The sequence below is a fragment of the Erpetoichthys calabaricus genome, chromosome 11 (genome assembly GCF_900747795.2).
Source record: "Erpetoichthys calabaricus chromosome 11, fErpCal1.3, whole genome shotgun sequence".
In the NCBI taxonomy this organism is placed as follows: Eukaryota; Metazoa; Chordata; class Cladistia; order Polypteriformes; family Polypteridae; genus Erpetoichthys; species Erpetoichthys calabaricus.
Genome location: NC_041404.2, coordinates 125,729,265 through 125,755,472, shown reverse-complemented (window position 1 = coordinate 125,755,472; position 26,208 = coordinate 125,729,265). Strand labels below are relative to the sequence as shown.

General features: G+C 39.8%; 1 protein-coding gene across 2 annotated transcripts in view; it reads left to right on the top strand.

Annotated features, from left to right (window-relative positions):
* socs1a (suppressor of cytokine signaling 1a) overlaps window positions 1-14,745 on the top strand; it is a 40,252-nt gene extending 25,507 nt beyond the window's left edge. The window contains exons 1-2 of one of the 2 annotated variants that reach the window (XM_028813858.2): window positions 10,993-11,266; window positions 13,779-14,745. In XM_028813858.2, coding sequence (XP_028669691.1) covers window positions 13,853-14,464 — 612 coding nt within the window. In that variant the 5' untranslated portion in view covers window positions 10,993-11,266; window positions 13,779-13,852 and the 3' untranslated portion in view covers window positions 14,465-14,745. Of the gene's footprint in view, window positions 1-10,992; window positions 11,267-13,778 lie in introns of those variants that run through there. The other variant, XM_028813859.2, reaches the window with a different exon arrangement.
* Window positions 14,746-26,208: the final 11,463 nt, after the last annotated feature.

Here is a 26,208-nt window from a genome sequence, read left to right as displayed (position 1 = left end):
TGGAACTGTTTAGAGAAACGGAGGAGTCACTGCATGCACACTGTTTGTATCATCTGCTGCTCTTTAAGGAAAGACACAACATGTCTGACACTACAAGGCTGGAAAGACATTACAAAGTGTTTTGTAGCCAAGAAAACCATAAGAAACTGGACTTTTAAAAAGACGTTTTTTTTTTCTGCTGGGAGCTGACACTGCATCCCCAAAAAAACGCCAAATCACAACTGCTCACTTGTAGATGTGACCTTCTCAACCCATTGCATGACACAGAATGTCAGAGTTTGACAAACATGGGGGTTTGTAATGTAATCAAGTACTGGAATGATACAGCATTAAAACCCATGGGGTACACAGGGCGTCCCCCGGTACTATGCAGTTTCTGTCACTTATGCAGAATGTTCCCACGTGTTCTCCTACGACGGCCTTAGCTCCAGTACTCTATTATGAGCTCTTGCACCCACTCGTATGTACTGCATATGCATTATTTTAACAGGCCAACAGCCGCTATCTCAAGCAGTATGGAACTTGTGATTGAATGCATCTTTATGTATACTGTACACGTACATTGTGATTAAGAGAAACGCCAACCTCATGGTGCTGAGTTGCCACATTTTCACTCCAGGTTGTTCTGCACTTTTTTGGCCACTTTTGGGAGTCTATTAAATGCCAGAGAGATGTAGTGTTATTCCATGCTGCTCCCATAACCCCCATAATTACAGAAAGGCCTTTAAATTCGACGTTTTTCAAAGTTACGAATCTGCTTGATGTGAAGAGATGATTTTTTTTCATGTTCGTGTCATTTTTAATACAAGTCAGTCATTTGTGAAAATGCCTGAATGGGCCACTGAAATGCAGCTTACATTTAAAATGAAGGCAGAGAGCAAGCGCTGTGAACAATTATATTTTTCTTCTCTCATGCCTTTTTATATTTGAAAGCGTTGAACAAGCTTTGAGCAGTTTCAGTTCAGCATCTTTACAGCGTTTTCACATATCTGCTACTGAAGCGCAGACAGGTATAGCAACATAACTCTGCCAGGCTCACACCATGAGTCTGAGTTGGAGTGATGCGCTTTTCAATTCACTGGTTCAAATCCTTCAAATTATCTGTTCAAGCAATTCACTTCTTTTCATTCATTTAGTGTCTGGTGTGTATGGGAAGTCTGAGGGGTCCCTTCTGTTTGCATCACAAATATATAATTTAATAACTTGTACATTACTCTGATATGTATGCATGTCTGTCTGTATATGATAATTATGTATAAAAATGTATACAATTAATTGTATATAAATAATTACATATATGACATGATGCCATTTTCCTGTTTCTGTACACACAGCACGACAATACAATTAAGATGCATAACTCAAGATGACGTTTCATTACAGAATCACAAGTGAATGTGAATTTTTCAATGTGTAATGATTTGTTCACAAATCAAATGAATGAGAATCGCTAGACTGGTTCTTGGGTAGTGACTCATTTACTAATGAAGTGATTTAGGCGGCTCCTGTGCATGTTCTAAAAACCCCTACCAACGTCAGTAAAATGAAAGACGCCTATGACATCAGGACACATGTGCACCTTACCACTGCCATTGGGCTCCACTCAATTGGTTTGTTTGTGCTCATGAGTCGATTCATACAATTCACTAAAAAGAGTTGCTCAAAAAGAACTAATCACTTGTAAATTAGCCATCACTACTGAATGGGAAGCCTTGTGGAATACAGTTGGGCACTTTAGGCTGTAGGTCACAAAGCCATTCACTTCAAATTAGTTTTTCATTATTTCATCTTTAATAAAGCATTCTTCATCACATCAGGTTCACTCACAATACTGAAAAAGTAGCCAGTCTCCAAAGCAACTAAGAAATGATCTGTGATCACAGTGGTCAATGTGACCAGCCCTACTGAATCACAGCTCCAGGATCATGGGCTTGACATCCAGCCCACACAACGTCTGGATTCAGACTGCATTTACAACTTCTGTCACTAAAGGCCTTCTAAAGGTCCTATAATTCAGTGCTGTCAATTTACCTGACAAGCACATTTAGGACATGGAAGCCCAATCTAAAGAAAATCCATGCAGAGTCTGTTAGGAGAGTGGAAACTGAATACAGTCGGCTGGAGTGTTCTGCCTTGTCATTCCTATCCCCCCCATCTTACCGAACTTTAGGATTACCACTTTAGGTCACAGGGAGACAAACTCCATTTTAAACAACAGGAGGCAAACGTGGATGGGACACCAGGCCATCACAGGACAAACTTACATACACATTACGTCAAAGTAGAATTGCCAGTCTGCTTAACTCACATCTCTTTGGGAAGGGGGAAGAAAACTGGACTACCTGGAGAAACACCCACCTGGACATGGTGAGAACATGCAAAGTTTACACAAACAGGTCAGGATTCAAACCCTGGCGCCTGGATCTAAAAACAGCAGCAGGGTCAATCACTAGGCCACCATAGTTAAATGATTATTAAAGTGTTTATGAAATAATTCCTTATTATGAATTCCTCCAGGTGCCCATGTATTCCTTAAATACTTGTGTGTTAGGGTTAGGGTGTGAGAGTGGGTGTGTCCACAAGTGGGCACTGCAGTGGGTCTGTGCCACCTGCCCCCAGACCTAAACTGGGCTAAGTGAATCTCACAATGACATGGTAAATTTAAGCAAAAAAAGAATTCATAGGCAGTGAGACCTAGTGGCTAAGACATTGGATTGCTGTGTTACGGGTTGAACCCCACACCTCTCGTCCTTTTGTAATCTTGAGCAACTAACTACCACAGTTAGGTGCCATCCTGATGTGTAAATCGCTTTAACAAAGTGTCTGCCAAATAAGTAAACATGAAAAAACAGCTTAGTTAATTTGGACTTAAAACACACCAAGCCCTTGGGCACTGAGTTGCAATCTCTTAGATTTCATGTTGTAACAAAACCCCAGGAAGAAGATATGTTTGTGTTCTCCTTTTAGAAACATTAAATGACAGCTGCTGTTTTTATATTCATATATAAGGAAAATATTTTATAAAGTAGCAGCTGCCAATTATTTTGCATGGTATACGAGTATACTTGAATCAATACAATTCAAAATGAACATTACTTTTGTTAATGTAACTGAGCTGCATTAGAGTTTAAACCACAAAAACATGAATTAAACACCAGCGCCACAGTATATGAATAGTTTGCATCACTTACCACTAGAGAGCATAGTCTGCACAACAGCCCACATGTTCTCGTTTATGAATACTGGTGATTACAGCTTAGTAACTTCTTGAGTAAAGCTGATTCACTGGAACTTGTCTGACATGAAAGATGTCTTTGTTGCTTCTGCATCACAATTTCCAGTGAAGCATTTTGCTATTAATGTATACAAATGCCAAAGCTGTCTCATTCTGTTCTGCTTTTTCTATACCTACAGAAAAGATAAAAAAATAGTCCCCCATCAGTGGGTGACCACTGCACACAGACCACCGTTTATGGGAGATTAATTGATACTATTTAAGGTCTGCTTTTGGGTGCCACTACTCTAGATGAGATCAGTCCCCCTCCCCACCATTACAAAGCCCTCTTTGGTGGTGGAATATGACGGGGTGCAAGAGCGGTGTATAATGTGCAAGCTCAGATTTTTGCTTGACAGATTTTCAGAAATGATGTGCTGGCAAACTCCTCTGAGAAGATCTGAATGTGGAATTAAGTATCACAAGGAAAAGACACATGTGAATAAGTGAGACTCAAAAAATGGAGATGTGACCTGAATTTGCCCTTTTAGTGCAGTCCTGAAAAGTCTTCACCCATCACAGAGGAGTTTTTATTTGTCACGAATCCAGATCAATAATAAAGTAGAACTCCTGCCTGAGGTCTGGACACTGTCTCTATTCAGACGTTCTCCTTTTGTCTGTGCTACTATCTTCCCACATTCCTGTGACATGTAGGCTAAGTAAAACAGACACTTTAAATGCCCTGTGATGGACTGACATCTCATTCCAGGAGTGTTCCTGGCACCAAGTGCTGCTGTCATTGGCTCTAGCTCCTTGCAGTTCTGTAATGGATGAAGCAGAAAATGGAATGAGTTAGTCCAGGTCAGTCAGTCAGTCATTCTCCAACCCACTATATCCAAACACAGGGTCACGGGGGTCTGCTGGAGCCAATCCCAGCCAACACAAGGCAGGAACCAATCCCGGGAAGAGTGCCAACCCACAGCAGGACACACACACCCACTCACCAAGCACACACACTAGGGACAATTTTAAGATTGCCAGTACACCTAACCTGCATGTCTTTGGACTGTGGGAGGAAACCCGAGCACCAGGAGGAAACCCATGCAGACACGGGGAGAAGATGCAAACTCCACGCAGGAAGAACCTGGGAAGCGAACCCGGGTCTCCTTACTGCGAGGCAGCAGCGCTACCACTGTGCCACCGTGCTGCCTGTTAGTCCAGGTATATATTTATATAGTACCAGAGCATTGGCAGTGCAGTGTAACAAAACTTCAATATACAGTATTAGAAAAACTTTTCTTTTCATTATTTAGTTGGTCAAATTACTTCTGCAAACAAAAAAGAGAACACTGATTGTGTTAGGGTGAATTTAATCTAATCTGCAATTATCAGACCTTACAGTTAATCAGAATAAACATAATCTTCATATTTTCGTTTCAAACGTTCCTTCCCCGAAATCTGCAGCAAGTTGAAACCACATAAAAACGTATGTGAATAAGGGGGATCAGAAACCAATTTCAAGAAGCGACATTACTTTTGATGGTAAAATAGGCCTCTGAAAACAAATAAATATTGAAATACAGTAAGTGTGCTTCTGTAAAATGTGCACAAAGAGAAAGCAAAAGACCGGGAATTGTTAAAATGAAGCATAACCAGCAAGTTCTGCAATTTATATAGGCAATTAATCTTTAAGTAATAAAAGGTGCTCAGATTAAAGTCTGGAAATGAACGTTAAATGCCTGACAGTTCTGATGATTTTATTATTGCATCATTGTCAAGCACCAATCTAAATTTAATAGTAAAGCCGAGGGTGTTGTTCGTGGTAGGTGCTTGGAAACTTTTTTTTTTTTTTTTTACAGAAAGGGTTTACACACTGACCAGAAGTTAGAACATCCCCCGGCATCAAGCATGACTGCTTATTCATTTCAGACACTGTACTCTTGAAAGATGGAAAAATAAAAACCACTAGGAAATGACAATGACAAACTTCTAATTCAGTGAAATCATCACATCTGCACACTGTGGAGTCAAAATGGAATCAGAATTCATTTTTACTGTGCAAGGCAACAAGGGTCAAGCACAAATCGGAAGACGATGATGTGTTTGTGTGATCAGTAGCTGTGTGAAGGAAGTAGCAGAAAAGGGAAATTTACAGTACAAAAATTGTCAGCCAACGTTGGAGAAAAAGTACAGAATACAGCATATTGGCATGTGCCAAGGGGGAGATGAAGTCACTTCTTCCCAATAATTAGGAGCAGAAAAGTCATAATCAACCAAACACAAGTTGGCTGCTATGTATTAAAGAGTACACTTGCGTGTGTAAATGAGGACAGGATGCACAGCTCTCAGTTTAACCCCTCACGTTGTAAACCACATAGTACACAGCGTAAATCAGCATTCTCAGACAAACTTAACTCTAATTCAGGGTTGTGGTGTGCCATATTCTATCCTGACAACGTTGGGTACAAAGCAGGAAACAGCCCTGATCAGGATGTCTGACTATCACAGGGCTCATCTCTGCAGAGAAGGTGAAATAAGAGCTGACGATTAACGCAACCTGCACATTTCTGGGGATGTGGGAGAAAACCAGAGCTACACGAAAACCCATGTAGACATTAAGAAGAACGTGCAAATTCCAACCAGACAACACACAGTATGGATATTGTAATACTGTACTGTAATATTGGCATATTGTAATGTTCAAAAGCAGGCATGCAGTCTTGGTAAACATAATTCTGGCAGAACCACCTGTGTAGCTCTTTCTACTATTCAGGGGTTACGTTTTTATTTGCCAAAAAGTCCAATTAATTGCACCAGCACTAGTGGTAGTAGTAGTAGTAGTACTGTCACATTTACAGAGTTCTGTGAAATTCCTACTTACACGTCCTACCAACAATAAATAATGATAACTCCAAAAATCAAACCTAGAGAATGCCGTAAACACATTAAAATGAAAACTACTCAGTGTGCAAACCACATCATTAGGCTCTGCACTAAAAAATGCACAATTACAAAAGGGTTAAACTGAAGGATGATCTAACAATAAATGATCAAGCCCAAAGAAACAAAAAGAAGATCCCCTTTCATTTTTAAACCTACTCACCCAGTCCTGTGTTGTATGGTGCTGGGGTTCAGTCCAGCAGCACTGGGTGCAAAGTGGGAACCAGTCCTAGACAGTCCATCCATTCTAGAGGACTCTCACACTTGGAAAAAGGAGTAAGGAACACATCACATAAACTCATTTTTGATAATTACAATGAAGTTCTGTAAATACAGGGATTCTTTTTTATTGTGCTGATGTGTACATTTTAAACAGTCAGATATGCAAGTAAGAATTTCATGGCATTCTACACATGTAACAATACTACTACTATTTACTCATACTGGGTCAATTTAAAAAAAATTTAAATATCTTTAAGGAACAGAACAATGAAAATTATGGGGCAGATCTGTCAACATAAAGTTTAGCAGGATTCCTAAAGAACAGCAAAATCTTGCTTTTAATATCATCTGAACTTAAAACTTAACAAGGAAAAGGCAAATGTACAAAACTGATAAAAGACAACTGGATCAAGCGAACCCAGGGAATGGATAAGTAGATGGAATAATCCACTACTGATAGTACTTCATCCGTCTTTATTTTATATTGTGCCATTCATAAAATACACAATCACAAAGTAAAAAAGCATACATTTCAATTTAACAATAAATATTGTCTTTTGTTTGAATATAGTCAATTAAATACCACATAAGGAGATAGATAGATAGATAGATAGATAGATAGATAGATAGATAGATAGATAGATAGATAGATAGATAGATAGATAGATAGATAGATAGATAGATAGATAGATAGATAGATAGATAGATAGATAGAACTTCATTTGTCCTATTGATAGATAGATATTTACTTGTCCCAGGAGGGTAGTTTATTGTTTTATACAAGATCAAGGAACATTGTAACAAACAACAACCCCCTCAAATACACACAATAATTACAAAACAGAAGTACAAGTATATGACCTTTAAAACTGTCCTGTACGATTAAAGTTAAAAATACTGTACAACCATATGTCATTTTATATTGCAACCCTTTTATAGTCAACACCTACTGAAGGTTTTTTGCCCACTCTTTTAATCTAGACGTGGTGCACTAGAAGGTCAGATGACAAGCTGAAAGTGACAAACTGGACTAACAAGAAGCAATCCAATTTATCACTTAGCATTTTGATCCCAACAACACAACTCACAAAATCAGCAAACTGATTAATCAAAGCTGCCAATGCAGCCAACAGAACATGCAATAAAATGTACTATTTAGAATATACAGTATCATAACACATCCTGTTTTCTTGTTTTGCTTTGAAATGAGTTCTCTGTTTTATAAAGCACCTTGTGATGATGCTCTGTAAGACACTACACATACATAAGCAGCCCTCAATATGACATTTAGTACCACACTGCACTGCACTGCTGCCGCACACCACTTGGGCTCCAGTTTGACTGACAGCGTGGACTTTGCATGCTCTGCTTATTATGTTCACTTATGTTTTTTCTCTAGTACTCCAGCTTTCTCCCACACTCCTGAAATGTGTACGACTAGGCCCAGTAAAAGTGAGAGTGTAAGCACAAATGAAGCATGCCCAGCAACAGACTGGCGTCAAAAGTTCTGCTGCTGCCCAAATGCTTCTAATAATAGCCCTATTTCTCAGTTACTTTAATGCATGACTGAATTACAGGTTATTGAGTGGTATGATTACCCCATCAGGATATGTTTCCACCTTTCCACTCCCTTTGCCCATAGTGGGGGACATTAGGTGGAATTTTCCTCTTTGGACTACACTGTCCGCAGTGAAGTTTGTTTGACCGGCGCTTCTATACCAGCCTGTTATGAGTGCTGTTGTGTTGTAGAAGCCATATGGTGGCCTCTCTCTTTTTACTCAGGATTGCTGACAGTTTCAGCTGGGAAAGGCTATAAAACCCAGCACTAGATGAAGCAGGTTATTAAGAAACAGAACTGAATATTAAAAAAAAATTTTGTCATCAGTAATGACTAAACTGGATTACTGAGTCAACCACCCATCCTTTCCAACACCAATACAGATAGAATTAAGAGTTAGTTGAATCATAAGTATGAAAAGAATAACGACATGTTAATGTTACTAAAGGATCAAGACAGTAAATGAGAATCATGATTAATATGAATTATATATTTTTTGTATTTTCCAAACTTGCTTATTTCAATTCAAGTTCAAATTGGATGACATTGCCCCACATTTTCCTACGGATGGCAGGAACAATCTATGGACTGGAAACCAGTCCATAAAGTAGCCTGAATCTTCTCACCCTTTAAGGTGTACTGAGAAAGCTGGAGCCCATCCATTTATTTACTTAATCTGATTAATTAAACTTGGATGGGAGAAAACACCATAACACCCTGGCCAGGGCACAAGATCAGTGCGGGGCGTACGTTGGGATCATTTAGAATCACCACTTAACCAAACACGACTTGGGGCTTTGAGATGGAAGCCATACACACACTAACTGGGCTGGAATTTGAATCCCGGTCTCCTGATGTACCGATCAATATTGTGTCTCGAAGTGTTAATAAAGACATTAAACAATAAGGATTATACATTCAGGATGACCATAAAACAAAGAAAACTGAAATAAACACATCACTGTGGTTTAAACAATACATACAGTGCATTCGGAAAGTATTCACAGCGCATCACTTTTTCCACATTTTGTTATGTTACAGCCTTATTCCAAAATGGATTAAATTCATTTTTTTCCTCAGAATTCTACACACAACACCCCATAATGACAACGTGAAAAAGGTTTACTTGAGATTTTTGCAAATTTATTAAAAATAAAAAATTGAGAAAGCACATGTACATAAATATTCACAGCCTTTGCCATGAAGCTCAAAATTGAGCTCAGAAGCATCCTGTTTCCCCTGATCATCCTTGAGATGTTTCTGCAGCTTAATTGGAGTCCACCTGTGGTAAATTCAGTTGACTGGACATGATTTGGAAAGGCACACACCTGTCTATATAAGGTCCCACAGTTGACAGTTCATGTCAGAGCACAAACCAAGCATGAAGTCAAAGGAATTGTCTGTAGACCTCCGAGACAGGATTGTCTCGAGGCAAAAATCTGGTTACAGAAGGTTACAGAAAAATTTCTGCTGCTTTGAAGGTCCCAGTGAGCACAGTGGCCTCCATCATCCGTAAGTGGAGGAAGTTCGAAACCACCAGGACTCTTCCTAGAGCTGGCTGGCCATCTAAACTGAGCGATCTGGGGAGAAGGGCCTTAGTCAGGGAGGTGACCAAGAACCTGATGGTCACTCTGTCAGAGCTCCCGTGGTCCTCTGTGGAGAGAGGAGAACCTTCCAGAAGGACAACCATCTCTGCAGCAATATACCATTCAGGCCTATATGGTAGAGTGGCGAGACGGAAGCCACTCCTTAGTAAAAGGCACATGGCAGCCCGCCTGGAGTTTGCCAAAAGGCACCTGAAGGACTCTCAGACCATGAGAAAGAAAATTCTCTGGTCTGATGAGACAAAGATTGAACTCTTTGGTGTAAATGCCAGGCATCACGTTTGGAGGAAACCAGGCACCGCTCATCACCAGGCCAATACCATCACTACAGTGAAGCATGGTGGTGGCAGCATCATGCTGTGGGGATGTTTTTCAGTGGCAGGGACTGGGAGACTAGTTAGGATAAAGGGAAAGATGACTGCAGCAATGTACAGAGACATCCTGGATGAAAACCTGCTCCAGAGCGCTCTTGACCTCAAACTGGGGCGACGGTTCATCTTTCAGCAGGACAACAACCCTAAGCACACAGCCAAGATATCAAAGGAGTGGCTTCCGGACAACTCTGTGAATGTCCTTGAGTGGCCCAGCCAGAGCCCAGACTTGAATCCGATTGAACATCTCTGGAGAGATCTTAAAATGGCTGTGCACCAACGCTTCCCATCCAACCTGATGGAGCTTGAGAGGTGCTGAAAAGAGGAATGGGCGAAACTGGCCAAGGATTGGTGTGCCAAGCTTGTGGCATCATATTCAAAAAGACTTGAGGCTGTAATTGCTGCCAAAGGTGCATCGACAAAGTATTGAGCAAAGGCTGTGAATACTTATGTACATGGGATTTCTCATTTTTTTTATTTTTAATAAATTTGCAAAAACCTCAAGTAAACTTTTTTCACGTTGTCATTATGGGGTGTTGTGTGTAGAATTCTGAGGAAAAAAATGAATTTAATCCATTTTGGAATAAGGCTGTAACATAACAAAATGTGGAAAATTTGATTCGCTGTGAATACTTTCCGGATGCACTGTAATAATCTGAACGCTACTGACACCTGAATTCATACAAAGTAGAATAATCGACGTGTCCAGAATGATGAAAGATGTATGGGCTGTTGACCCGGCTCCATGCCGCGCTTCTTCGTCGCCTGCACGCCACGAATGACTTGTCCTTATTTATTTTTATTTATTTACGAATCAGAGCCCCTTCCTTGCTCGTTTTCCCCGCCGCGAACCGGCCCTGTCCCGCCGACCGTCTCAAGTTCGTCCGAATTTTCCTCCTTCTTTATTCCGCTGAAATGAAGCTGCAGACCCGGCCTTTCTCCTGTAGTAGACGCGGAAACTATCGGTTTCTAAGAAGTGCGAGCGAGGACTCGAAGCGAAAGCGAAACACAGCACGCTGTTTATGAGAACAGAGTGTTCAGTAAGCAGATGCTTTCCTGGAATTCAGGCTCTGGAGGGGAGGTGAACTGGGTGGGCGTGGCTTTGTATGTAGAAAAGAAAAGGCAGCGCGCCTGGTTACTCGCGATCAATGAAATGAGGCAGGCGGTCGGGCTGAGTGCGCACTCCCGATACCCGAAGCGACAGAGCCCTTCACACACCCACGCGGCTCAGCACCGGCCCGGGTCCGACAGCAGCTCTGGCGGCGCTGGACTGGCGAACCTCGCTCCACCGTCACCTGCTGCGTTTTTATCCACAGAAACGCTCTCACTGAAGCATTTAACCTCATTAGTAACCACGGTAAGGACTCTCTTTTTTCCACAGCAGTTATCTTTTTCTTTTCAAAAAGGTGATAATACAACAAGTGAAGGTGGATGACAAAAACTAATAAAAAAACTTCAAAAGGAAGCTTAAATGGTTTTGTTGGGAATACTATTCCAGCAAAGATACTGAATCTGAACTGCGCAGTCCTGTGGGAGACAAAAAAAAATCCATCCGCGGTGCGAGTCCCGCTGCTTGACGCGTTGGAACTGTAGACGGCACCTTCATTTGGAATTCAAGAGTCCTTACTTTTGGATTATATTTAGGATGCAGTACCTCACACGGGAGACCACTCATGTGAAACGACCTCAGGTTATTTCATGGATTTTTAAAACATACCGTCTGTATTTCTTGTTGTGTTTTTCTCCCCACACTTTCATTTGGGCTAATTACTGCGCAAGTGGTGTAAAATCTAATTTGACAGTTGAAGGGGGGCTGGCAAGTGTAGGATGTCTTAAACCTGGTCCTATAGAGGCAGCAGATGTTGTGCCAACCAGTGCATTGATAACATGGCCAGCTGGTGCCAACAAGTTGAGCTTTTTGTTTAATTTGAAGTCTTACTTCTGCATTCCGTTAATGAACTCGTACATACCCACAAGTGTTTGAGTTCTAATTTGTATGGTAGATTTTAGTAAATGTCTACTTATCTTTGTTAAAACAAGCTTTACAAACGACAAAACACTAATCATGTTGAGAGCAGGTCAGTCTGTGCTGTTTCTACCTGTGGCAACTTTAAAATACAAAAGAAGAAAAAGCAAATGCAGGAGAAACAAACTATTCCATGTGTGCAAAACAAACGTGTATTTCTAATATTTAAAAAGATCAAGTGAAAGGAAGTTTTTTCGTTGTATTATAAAGTTGACACACTGTTTTCCCTAGGACGATTCCAGGCTAATGCTCAGGCAGTTTCACGTATCATCAGTGATTGTGTTTAGCTGAACATCAAGCTGGGCTCCAGCATGCCATGTCTTGTCAAAAGAGAGTTCAGGCAGTGAATGAACAAACAGAGGTGCCAGCCTTCATGCCAGCCTGGCTCAATCAGCTTAGGTTTACACTTCTGTGGCAAAAAGTTTGAATGAGAGTTAAGACAGCTTTAGTTAACCAAACAGCAGCAAACAACAAAAAGCAGCAGCAAATGAAATCTTTGTAATGAGGTCAACTCAGCAGTTGTTCTCTGTTAATAGAGAAATGGAGACAGTTAAACCTGAGCTGATATTATATAAAAATAGTAAAAAAAAATGTAAAACAACTATCTTGAGTGTCTGTCTAACACAAGTGAACAATGTCAGGTATCTTTGTTAGTTCAGAATAATACAATGGTAGCAACTGGTTAAACAACAGCGGGTGTGTTTCAGTGGCATCTTGACAAAAACAAATCCTGTTTAAGTAGAATTGGCCAATGAGAAAAAAATTTGTCATTAATCATTATTAAGCAATATGCTAAAATGCGATAAGATTTTTCACAGTATAAGCTAAGAAAACATAAATCCAGTGTGGATTTATTGGGTGCAGAATGTCAACAAATTAAACAAATGAAGCATAGATTTTAAAACTATGGAGGAAATGTGCTTGCCTCACAAGAGAAAGTAACATGCCGTTCTCAAACCTGTTTAATTAAACTCGTAAGCCCTGGCAGAGTCAGTGGTGAAGCAGGATTTAACCCTGAATGGTGCAAAATATTTCAGAGGAAACGGAATTGGTACTCCTAAAAAGGATCTTGAGATGAAAGTTAATTTATTTGGCAGTACTAACCATTATTAAATAGTTGCAGACTATGAGAGAAGTGTATTCTTTTTCTGAATGATGCCTGTTTTATGGCCTATTTTTGGTCACTTGTTTATTGTTCACCGTGTTTAGGACTTGCTGGGTTTGTCTGGTCTAATTAGATGTCAGTCACATTCTAGAATGCTAAAAAATAACTTAAGGGCCTATACGCATTTCATTTTCTAATACCTTCGCAATATGAGTAATTGTTTGCTGTGGGAATTTGTTTCTGGGAAAGCTTAAGACTCTGTCTGGGTCATTTGTCAGATTACTCAATAAAACCTGTTTGCTGAGGTAAGGTTAAGGTAGACAAAAAAGACTACGTCAGGTGCACTTGAGAAAGAGGGCTGCCGCACTTCCTCCTGATGGGAATTTTTATCATAACAGAAAACAGAAGAGGAATTAATAAAATCAGAGGGTCGTTTTTAGCTTGAGAATACCTACTTGAAAATCTCCGGGCTGAATTGTTTTCTTTTGCTTAGTCATTTTATTGTTCCATCTCATTAGATATTGTATATGACATTAGTATATATACACGTGTGTGTTCACTCTGTGATGGATGGATTGGAGCTCTATTCTGTCTTGCACCCTAGGCTTGCTGGGATAGACTGTAAGAAAATAAATGGATGGATGGATGAATGTTAAATATGTAAATCAATTTTTGTTATAGTCATGAGTTCTACACTTTGACCCAGCCAGTAATGTGTTCTTGTTCTTTTCATTTTAGTAAAATATCCTGACCTGGATTGACCCCAATGAGAGACGCTATGGAAGACCACATAGTCTGGTCTATGGTGTAGGATGGTAGCACATAGTAACCTGGCAGATAATGCACCAGCTGACAACAGAGCAAGAAATCATCCTCAGGTACCCAATATTCCTCAAAGGCACAGAGAGTCCCGGCCCAGCATCGCCAGCGCTTTGACTCAAACACACTTCAGACCGTTTCGATCAGAGAGTGACTTCAGGATTATTACAATGACTACCTCCATGCTGGAGAACAGCGGCTTCTATTGGGGTCCTATGACGGTTGAGGAAGCCCACTCAAAACTGAAAGACGAACCTCTGGGTACCTTTCTTATTCGGGACAGCAGACAAAAAGATTTCTTTTTCACCTTGAGTGTGAAAACTAAATCTGGGCCAACGAGCATCCGGATTGATTTCAAAAACTCTTGCTTCAGTTTAGTTGGCAGCAAGGAAGAGTTTGACTGTCTCATTAAGTTGTTGGAATATTACATGGCTTCTCCAAAAAGGAGCCTGGTAAGGCCACTACGGAAAGTAAAGGTGCAAAGTTTGCAGGAACTCTGTCGAAGAAAGACAATTGAGACTTTTGGAAAGGACAACATTGACAGTATTCCAATACACAATACTGTTTTGAAAGACTACTTGAAATCGTTTCCATTCTGGATATAATGGGAAATCACTTGGCATTAACTCACTGCCTTAAGGATTTGTGGAATATGCTAACGAGACGGTGTTTCACTTTCCTAGTCTACAGTTTGAATGGAATATATTTTTGTAGCAAACTAAAATATTCTGAAATGAAACTTGAAAAGTTTATTTCAAAAGTTTACATACATGCTAAATGTTTACACTATTTATGGGAAGTTCATGCCCAATCGTATTTGTCTGCTGTGCAGACAGAAATATTTTTTATATTTTCTTGTGAAAATAAATTTTATATTCAAACTAAACTCTTGCTACTTGTTGTGTTTTCTGTGCACCTGATGAGTGAAGCTTTAATACATAATCTTCCAGTAATTCCAAAGGATAAACTCCTTGGGCATTGCTGTATTTGCATTAGTCCCAAGCCCAACAAGGACTGCATGAAAAATAACGTGACTTTTTAAAATTGACTGGCATCCTAAAGTGTAATTTCATAAATGAACAAACACAACGGGATTTTTGAACAAATAGTCATTGTTCTTACCATATGTTCAAGTTCAAGTGAGACACAGTTTTGTTTTTTTAATTTCCAGACAGATCTAGAGGATGGTGTCTCAGTGTATATAAGGACTCTTAATAGTGAGGTCTGGAACTTAAATCTATGTTCAGTAATGTCATTCTTTAGGCCTGATGGTATTTATCTGAATTATAACTAAATATATTATTTAAAATTCAGCCATCTTTTTAATAAGTGTGTTCTAAAATGGTAAACACAACTACCTACTAATCAGAACACAATTCAAAAGGAAAAAAAAAACATTAAATGCTGGCAGTAGAGCCATTAAAGCAGCTGGTACCCAGGCAAGTGATTTTTAAAAGATGACTTCTTCTTCCTCTTTTAATCTTAACACCTCAAGTGGGTTTGGGGGTTAATTTTGATACTCCATGTGGTCCGCATTACAATTAGTTGTTTCTGTAGACAGTAACCAATAGCTATTTATATTTCAGTTTTATGTTCTCAACAACAATTGTGAATCCAAACCTTAATGCCCAAAAGTAAAAGTGAAAACCAGGAAAAGTGACTCTTGGTCCCAATAGTTTATGGGATATGTAACGAAACCAATTCCTTTTCTTTGTAAAAACAAGCAATTCTGAGTGATATTTCTCGGCTAATAAACCTTATAAACTGTGCAAGACAAATCAAATCTGGAGGTCAGATAAATTTGAACTACATTTTTGTAAAGGATAAGTAGATGTAATGACAATTCCAGTTGCCACCATTAGGTGGTGGTAAAAATTTTTTTTTTTTACTATTCTAAGAATATCTTTGACTAAGGTTCAATTTCTTAAACTATATGCTAAACAGCATGTATAGAAATCAATATTCTTGTGTGCAAGAACAAGAAAAGGGACATCACTTGAAATGTACAATGTTCTTACTGTGCAATATTGATAAGAGGGACTAATAAGTAATGCCCTTCAAAAGGGTGTGTTTTTATTAGTGCCACTTGAAATATAGCCAGCAATCTCTAAATATAACTAAAACCTTAAGATACTGATATCAGTTGTGTCTTGGCTTTAAATATTCTCTTTTTATAAGAAATTATCATAAGGGTAAGAAAAAGATAATGAAGTGTCAGAGAGAGAGAATTACACATTTCAGGTCCTCACTTGAAATACGGGCAGAACTTTTCATTTAACTTTATTCATATTTACCAAAGTGCTGAAACAAAACTGCGTAGGCAGTTGGTCTCCATCCTGTTTGGGTCGTTTGTTATTATGCTGTATAATGTTTTAAGAGTTTTGCAAGAAGCAACTGCATTAGCGCTTTGGGATCAGTTACAGACAAAAAGGCCCTTTGTACTGAGGTGAGCAGAGAAGCAGTGCTGGGGGAGCAAAGGAGCGGAGAGGAGCGTTACATGGTGTGTGTGGCGGGAGGTTTATCTTCTGTTCTTGCTCACACTATAAAAGAGTGACTGTGGCTTCTCAGACTGCAGGAAAAACTCTTTTAGCTTAACAGTTCTGGAGCCTTAGTTTTCTTTTTAATGCATAGACTAATCAGCCTAAATAAACGGCACATCTAGGTTTTCAACAAATGACTGCAGTTTCTCAGTAGAGATTTGCATAGCTGGTGCATAAAAAAAGGGGACAATCTATTTGCATTCTTCACTTTCCTATTCGGCACGTTATGTTTACAATATTTACATACATTTTAGTTCTTTAAAAGATCAATAAGAAGAAGGAAAAAATAAAAAACAAATAACCCCTTGCGGCAACAACATTGATGTTTTTTTATCCACATATCTACAATATAAACTGCTTAAAAAATTAAAAGGAACACTTTGAAAACACATCAGATCTCAATGGGAAAAAAAATCCTGCTGGATATCTACTGATACGGACTGATATGGTAATGTGTTAGGAACGAAAGGATGCCACATAGTTTGATGGAAATGAAAGTTATCAACCTACAGAGGCCTGAATTCAATGATATCCCGAAAATCAAAGTGAAAAAATGATGCGGCAGGCTAATCCATTTTGCCGAAATTTCATTGCAGCAACTCCAAATCGTACTCAGTAGTTTGTATGGCCCCGAACATGCCCCTAATGAGATGACTGATGGTGTCCTGGGGGATCTCCTTCCAGATCTGGACCAGGACATCACTGACCTCCTGGATAGTCTTAGCTGCAACCTGGCGGCTTCGGATGGACCGAAACATAATGTCCCAGAAATGTTCTATTGGATTTAGGTCAAGCGAGCGTGGGGACCAGTCAATGGTGTCATTTCCTTCATCTTCCAGAACTGCCTGCATACTCTCGCCACATGAGGCTGGGCATTGTTGTGCACCAGGAGGAACACAGGACCCACTGCAGCAGGGTCTGACAATGGGTCCAAGGATTTCATTCTGATACCTAATGGCAGTCAAGGTGCCGTTGTCTAGCCTGTAGAGGTCTGTGCGTCCTTCCATGGATATGCCTCCCCAGACCATCACTGACCCATTACCAAACCGGTCATGCTGAACGATGTTACAGGTAGCATAACGTTCTCCACGGCTTCTCCAGACCCTTTCATGTCTGTCACATGTGCTCAGGGTGAACCTGCTCTCATCTGTGAAAAGCACAGGGTGCCAGTGGTGGACCTGCCAATTCTGGTATTCAATGGCAAATGCCAATCAAGCTCCATGGTGCCGGGCAGTAAGCACAGGGCCCAATAGAGGACGTCGGGCCCTCAGGCCACCCTTGTGAAGTCTATTTCTGATTGTTTAGTTAGAGACATTCACACCACTGGCCTGCTGGAGGTCATCTTCTTCCTCCTTGCCCAAAGGAGCAGATACCAGTTCTGCAGATGGGCTAAGGACCTTCTGTGGCCCTGTCCAGCTCTCCAGAGTAACTGCCTGTCTCCTGGAATCTCCTCCATGCCCTTGAGACTGTGCTGGGAGACACAGCAAACCTTCTTGCAATGGCACTTATTGATGTGCCATCCTGGAGAAGTTGGATGTGCAACCTCTGTAGGGTCCAAGTATCGCCTCATGCTACTAGTAGTGACACTGACCACAGCCAAATGCAAAACTAGTGAAAAAACAGTCAGAAAAGATGAAGAGGGAAAAATGTCAGTGTCCTCCACCTGTTAAGCCATTCCTGTTTCGGGGTCGTCTCATTGTTGCCCCTCTAGTGCACATGTTGTTAATTTCATTAACACCAAAGCAGCTGAAACTGATTAAAAAACCCCTCTGCTACTTAACTGACCAGATCAATAGCCCAGAAGTTTCATTGACTTGATGCTATACTCTGATTAAAAAGTGTTCCTTTAATTTTTTGAGCAGTGTATATATACATCCACATGAATTTCCCATTGGGATTAATAAAGTATCTATCTATCTATCATATACTGGACATACTGTCAGGGAAGGTAAGGTCAAGCTGGCATCCTTTCTTGGATGGATGTTGTTTTCTTACCCATCTGGGAGGCCAACATAACGAATGGACAGTAGAGACGGCCTCCAGGACCCTCTCATGGTGCTCCCATTTGGACAGCTACAGGGCTGCATGGGAAGCGTAGTTCCAATGAGTAGGGGGTCCTTGGGTGCTGCTAGGGGGGCTCCTCTGTTCTCAAGGGTTTCTACCTGACCCAGAAGTGCTTTGTGGAGGTAACATTATTGCACCAGATGTACTCGCTGCTCTGGCTTAAATGAGGCAGCTGTACCTCTGCCAAGTGAGTCAGAGTCGGGAGTGGAGGAGGACGACTAAGCTCACATGAGGAGAAGTGGAGGACATAATGGAAGGAGCCATTGTGATTGTTATTACTTTGAAGGAGATAAAGGATGGATACTGTGTGGAGAAGAAACTTGTAAAAATAGTTCTGTACAATAAAAAAGGTCTCCTTGGACATAACCCCATGTCACATTTTCAGCAATTTTCAGTCATAGCCTTCATTTACATAATCTTTGTGCGTCGGATGCAGTTGCGGTTCACTCTTGTGATGATCAGTCGCGTAATGCGTCATACCCAGCGACTCACTCCAACTAGTTTGTCTTTAGTCATAAGGGGCGGGCTCTGTGTGCATGAGAGCTGACAACCAATGAGTGGTCATCTGAAAGTACAAAGCGTAGAATGCAGTGGTGAGGAATATGGAACATGGATGTTTTGGACCTGTCTGACAGAATAGAGACTCATCCTTCTGAAATTGCATGTTTTATGTACCATGACAGAATGGAAAACAGAAAAAAAAGGTTCAAGATTGTGGGTGAACTCACCTTACCCGTTAACCCTTCATACAGCACCAGCTCCATGTTACTGAAGGAAGGGCGGCATGCAACCGCTAAATGTGACACTCCCAGTGATTTTCAGTTATCTAAATTGACACGGTCCAGCAGTGAGATCAGCAAGTGCAGTCTGACATACTCTACGAACAGAAATCCTGTGGTGTGACATTGGTTTTAATGGTAATTGTGTTCAGGACGCCCCCTACAGGTCACAATATATCATATAAAAATATTTACACTACCAGTCACAAGTTTTAGAACACTTCAGCTTTTCCAGTTTTTCTTCAGATTTAATCAGCTGAAATGCAATAAAAGACCTAGAATGGTGAAAAGGTAAGAAGTAAACTGTAAGAGGTTTAAACTTAACATTTAGGCTAGCAGAAACTGAAAAGGAGGAAATCTCAGAATATTACAAGTGGGCCTTCTTCAGGGAACAATAGGTTACAACCTACAGATGTTCTGCAGCAATTAAAGTAAATTAAGCCTTGTAATGTGATGCAAACAATTTGCACATGTGTCCCAACTTCTGTTGATTACTTAAAAACCCTCTGTCTTAAAGCAGACTTGGAACAGACTGTGTTACTTACACCCTCTGAGGTACTACTTGGACAATATTCCAGTTATAATGGCAAGAAAACTGCAATTAACAAATGAAATGAGATAGAGCATTATTACCATTAGAAGTGTGGGCCTTTCCTTTAGAGAAATTGTCAAAAAAATCAAAGTGTCTGTGAGTATGGTGGTGTTCTACACAATCCAAAGGCAACTGGAAACTGGAAGAAACTCTGATAGGAAGAGATCTGTCAGAGCCAAAGTCACAACCCAATCAGAAGATAAGTTTCTGAAGGTCACCAGCTTTGTATGATAGGCACCTTACAGCACATGAGCTTCAAGCACAGCCTAACAGTGGTCAAAAACAGCAAGTCTCAGTTTCTACTGTGACAAGGAGACTTTGTGCTGCAGGCTTGACGGGGGGTGTGCCAGCAAGAAAGCAATTCCTTAAAAAACAAAACACAGCCTTGAAATACCAGCTGTGGACCTACTGCAGACTGGGAGAAAGTCTTATGGACTGATGAATCAAAATTTTAAATCTTTAGTTCATCATGCAGAGTGTTTGTACGCCATCAAGTTGGTGAAAGGATGGTTCCTCAGTGTGTGATACCAACTGTCAAAACACGGAGGAGGAAGTGTGATGTTTTGGGGTTCTTTTCCTGGAGGCAGAGTTGGTGACTGAATGACTAGTATTCTGAATCACAAGGAGTTACCACAGCATTTTGCAGCACCACTCAATTCCTTCTGGTTGGCATTTAGTAGGTCAGGGGTTCATCTGAGCCAGCACATTAGTCAGCCTACACACAAAGTGGGTTATACGTTAGACTTAGTAATTACAAAAGGACTAAAAGTTGACGTGAAGCAGATCATTGACATTGGTCTATCAGGTTATTTTCTCTTACTATTTAATACAGAAATAATGATAAAAAATATTCACGAGAAGCATATTGTTAAAAAACGCTTCTTTGATTCATTAGCAGCTTCAAAATTTACAAACATTCTAAGCAACCAGTCCATTTGTAGTGCTTAGTGAGAATACAATAGTGAGAATAATGTAAATAGCAAGGCGGAAAATTTTAATACTAAGGTGAGAGCTGCTGACATAGTCGCACCTGAAAAGATAGTTAAAAAATCTTCTAGCACTGTTACACCATGGAAGACCCAAAGAGTGTCTGATCTAAAGAGAACATGCCGGAGAGCTGAGTGTAAATTGAGAAAAACTAAACTGATTATCCACTATGAGATATTGAAGGTTAAAATAATAGAATACAACAACATAGTCCATCTTGAGAGGCGGTGTTATTTCTCTAGAATTATAAATAACAATGCTAGTAATCCCAGAGTCTTATTGTCTACAATTGATTGTCTGTTTAATCCAGGTCACTCAATGGAATGCCTCCAAAATAGTTCCATTGAAACTTGTGAGGCTTTTGCTGTATTTGTTAATCAAAAAATGAATGATATTAGAAATAATATAGTACATCTCCCCAATACTGAACCACTTAATCCCCGGTACTCCATTTTAAACAAATTAAATTCTTTCACCAGGATAGATTTACCTGATTTATATATAATAATTTCTCAACTGAGACCCTCCATCTGTGTCCTTGACCCAATACCAACAAGTTTTTTCAAAGAAGTATCGGGTGTGCTAATTGATAGCATTCTTGACATAGTAAACGCGTCATTAGATATGGGGGTCTTCCCAGATTGTCTTAAGACTGCTGTAGTTAAACCCCTGCTCAAGAAAAATAATCTTGACTCCTCTGCTTTTGAAAATTTTAGACCTATTTCTAACCTGCCTTTCTTAAGTAAAATCCTAGAGAAGGCAGTCATTATGCAGCTTAATGATCACCTCAATAAACCTGCTATTCTTGATAAGTTTCAGTTGGGTTTCAGAACAAATTACAGTACAGATACTGCACTCATTAAAGTAGTAAATTACTTGCGGGTAAATACAGACAGAGGCCGTTATCTGTTCTCATCCTCTCAGATCTGAGTGCCGCATTTGATACCATTGATCATAATATTCTTAGGAATCGCCTTAGTCAATGGGTGGGCCTTTCTGGCAGTGTCTTAAATTGGTTTGAATCCTACCTGGCAGGTAGAACATTCTTTATTAGTTGTGGTAATTATACTTCAAAGACACATGATATTCTATATGGTGCTCCACAAGGCTCTATCCTGGGTCCGCCGCTCTTTTCGATTTACATGCTTCCTTTAGGTCAGATTATCTCAGGGTATAACGTGAGCTACCACAGCTATGCTGATGACACACAACTGTATTTATCAATAACACCTGACAACCCCGACACTCTTGATTCACTGACACAATGTCTTACTTGTGTTTTTGAATGGATGAGTAGTAATTTTCTCAAACTAAATAAAGAGAAAACAGACATTTTAGTGATTGGCAATGATGGATATAATGAGGTTATTAGAAATAAACCTAATGTATTAGGAATAAAAATCAAGATGAAGGTAAAGAATTTAGGGGTAACTATTGAGTCTGACCTGAATTTTAAATCACATATTAATCAGATTACTAGGACAGCATTTTTTTACTTAAGAAATATAGCAAAAGTTAGATCTTTTATAACATTGCAAAATGCTGAGAAATTAGATCACACTTTTGTTTTCAGTCGGCTAGATTACTGTAACGCACTCCTCTCAGGACCACCCAAAAAAGACATCAATCGATTGCAACGAGTGCAGAATGGAGCTGCTAGAATCTTAACTAGGAAAAGAAAATCCGAGCACATCTCTCCAGTTTTGATGTCACTACACTGGTTACCTGTGTCATTTAGAATTGACTTTAAAATACTGCTTATGGTTTACAAAGCCTTAAATAATCTCGCTCCATTCTACAGTATATTTCAGAATGTCTTTCACCTTACACTCCAAATCGTAACCTTAGATCCTCAAATGAGTATCTGCTTAGAATTCCAAGAGCTAAACTTAAAATAAGTGGTGAAGCGGCCTTCGGCTGTTATGCACCTAAAATCTGGAATAGCTTGCCAATAGGAATTTGCCAGGCTAATACAGTGGAGCACTTTAAAAAACTGCTGAAAACACATTACTTTAACATGGCTTTCTCATGGCTTCATCTTAGTTAAATCCTGATGCTCTGTATATTCAATTAAATATTATTATTATTCATGGTGGCTCCAAAATCCGTACTAACCCCTACTTTCTCTTCTGTTCTTTTTCCGGTTTTCTGTGGTGATGATCTGCGCCACCACCACCTGATCAAAGCACCATGATGTCCTTGCATTGATGGATTAAAGGCCAGAAATACACATGACCATCATCATCAAATTCTTCCATGAGAACCCTGAATACAATGAGGACTGATTGTGAGGTCATTAATGTTAGGTAGAATGCCTAGAGAGGGCTGGGTGGTCTTGTGGCCTGGAACACCTGCAGATTTTATTTTTTCTCCAGCCGTCATGAGTTTTTCTTTTTCTGTCCTCCCTGGCCATCGGACCTTACTTTTATTCTGTTAATTAGTGTTCTCTAATTTTAATTATTTATTTATGTTGTTGTTCATCCTACAGCAAGATAATGACCCCAAACACACCTCCAGGCAATGTCAGAACTACGCTAAAAAAAAAAGAAAGAGAGGGCACACTTCAAAACATGGAATGGTCAGCACAGCCTCCAGACTTTAACCCCATTGAGTTAGTTTAGGATGAACTGGACAGAAGTGTGAAAGGAAAGCAACCAACACGAGCAACACATTTGTAGGAACATCTTGAGCAGTGCTGGGAAGATCTTTCTGACCAACATTTGATTTCCCTTTTAGAAAGAATGCCACGTGTGTGTTTGGCTGTTATATCAGCAAAAGGTGGCCACTTTGATGACTCAACAATTTGAATAACATTTTGTACACTTAATGATTCCTTAACATATTTTTTATTTGCCATTGTTTATTTGTCCTATGCCTTGATTTCATGAAATATTAAGACATTAAATTGTATGCATTTCCATAAAAACTTTTGACCGGTACTGTATGTTCCTTTAGATGAGTAGCATCTGCCAAAAAGAAGTCACATTTATGCTTCACCTTAATTATTTTTTTTAATACTAGGGAGCTTTGCCCCCTGTTCGCTTTGCTTGCCAACCCCCTCGGCCTGCGCTACGCACCAGCAACTTCATGTCTCTGCTGATCGCATATGTGGATTTCACTTTCACCAAACAACAAATCTTTTAATTCCCGCGGACAGGCCTGCCTCTTCATTGAGAAGAAACACTACTTTTCCCTGATGGCAACACGAATTAGACGATCTACAAGTCTCCGACTTAAAGATTAAAGCCAAACAATATCTACATACTTCTGTCAACACCTATGTCCATATATTTGATTTCTTTTCACTTTTACCTTTTCGTCAATATCGCATTTAATTTGGATTCCATGTTAGAATTACATCATGACAATGCAACGTATAACAGCCCGTGAGCGAATATTGTTTCTTTATCTCTACACGAACCGTGTCTGACAATAGCATTCACACAAATGAGAAATGATTGAACCGTGTGCGTGGCTGTAAATGTTTTAGATGTGGGTAGGACTTTTCCAAATATCTTTGCATAAAGTCTTGTCTCGTGGGGGTTGAAATTTTCTCTCGCAGGATTTCACTTTCACCAAACAACAAATATTTTAATTCTTGCGGCAACGCCTCTTTATTGGGAAAAAACACTACTTTTCCCTGATGGCAACACGAATCAGACGATCTACAAGCCTCCAACTTAAAGTTTAAATCCAAACAATATATTTGATCTCTTTTCGCTGTTCCGTTATTTCACTGAGTAGTAATTTCTGTTTGTTGCGCTAATGCGATCTTTACTATCCTTTTTTGAGACTTCCGCATTTTAGTACTTTCATCATCTCTAACCTGCTCTGCATGTTTTTATAATAGAGAGGTTTGATCTGATGCTTCACTTGAACATTCTTTAACTTTTGCATTTAAACCCCATTTTAACGGGTCTGAGCTACTGATGCTCAGTTGTGGTCAAGTTTTTGTTTTGTCTTCAGTCCTAAAGTACAATACCTAAGCATTTACCCCCTTAGGAGTTCTCACATTTTATTGTTATACAACAGTAGACTCAATTTGGCTTAATTATATTGTAAATTATTTATGCCACTTGGCAGAGATCTGTTTTCACTCTGACATTGAAGAGTTTTTTTTTTTGTTGAATAATTTCAAAAAACCAAGTTACATCCTTCATGATTCAATTTTGTATATCAATAAAAAGCAAGAACTTCTAAAAGGGTGAAGATAAGCTCTGTATATGTACGCCATGTCCTGCTCTGCTATTACAAGAGATGCTTAAACCTCAGCACTCCTTACTCATTGACTCTGGACAAATGAAAACTGAGTGATGAGCACATCGAGAGCCATATGGAGATGTGTGCCATCTTCCGTAGGATGGTCTTTGTTAATAAATCAGTGTGTAAAGATAAATGCAGCCCATATCTGCAAGTTGGCCACCTGATGTTTTACACACTGCACACAGTAGTAACGCCACATGCACAGAGCACATTGAAACCCTTACTGGCACATCTGGTAAACAAGCAATATGTCACCCCTGAACAAGAATGCATTAAATAAAATCCATAAATTCACTTTTTCACATGATGTGACATATATAAAAGGAATGTCTGAGCACACGCCTTGTTCTGAGAATTTAGTCACAAGTTTCCAGCACCAGGATGAGTTTTTTTTTTTTTTTTTTTTTTATGTATTTTACCATCTCTTCAATTTTCAACACTAAAGGCACAGAAAATTAAAAGAATGATATCTACTATTTTCATATGCCAGTTAGCTAGTGTGAAAAATACTAACTAGGATCCCAGTGAGCACATCCATGACAGGCTCCTTGATGGGTCATGACAATACCACCCCGGTCCACGTTTATTTTAAAACCATCAGTAGGCCACTTTATAAAGCAAAACAAGACCCCAATTCAGACGATGTCTTCAGACTTTTGTTTTTATTGCTTGTAGTCCAAATTCCATATTCTTTGTCACCATTGCAAGCAGCTTTCCAGTTCACAATTTGCTGGAGACTCCTTTGAGACAAACAGCACGGCTGGATCTCATCTCCAGATGACATCCTGGTCACTTTTTGTGTGGATTCTGCATGTTCTCCCCATGACTGTTTGTTCTCATCCTCTTGTACAGCCCAGTGGAATGAGTGACAGTGACTGTGTGGGCCCTGCGATGGATTTACATCTCTGGCTGGTCCCTGCCTTGTGTTTGCTGTTGCAGAGGTAAGCATGGTGATGACGTGGATAAAGCGAGGAGATGATAACAGCTGGGCAGACTTTGACAGTCCAGTAGGTTTTTACATCCACAAGCACAGGAAGGTAATTCAGAGCTCATTTAGTTAGGTCATCTTCACTGACAGCACAACACCTCTCCCTTAATTCAAACATCTTGTTCTGTCTATCATG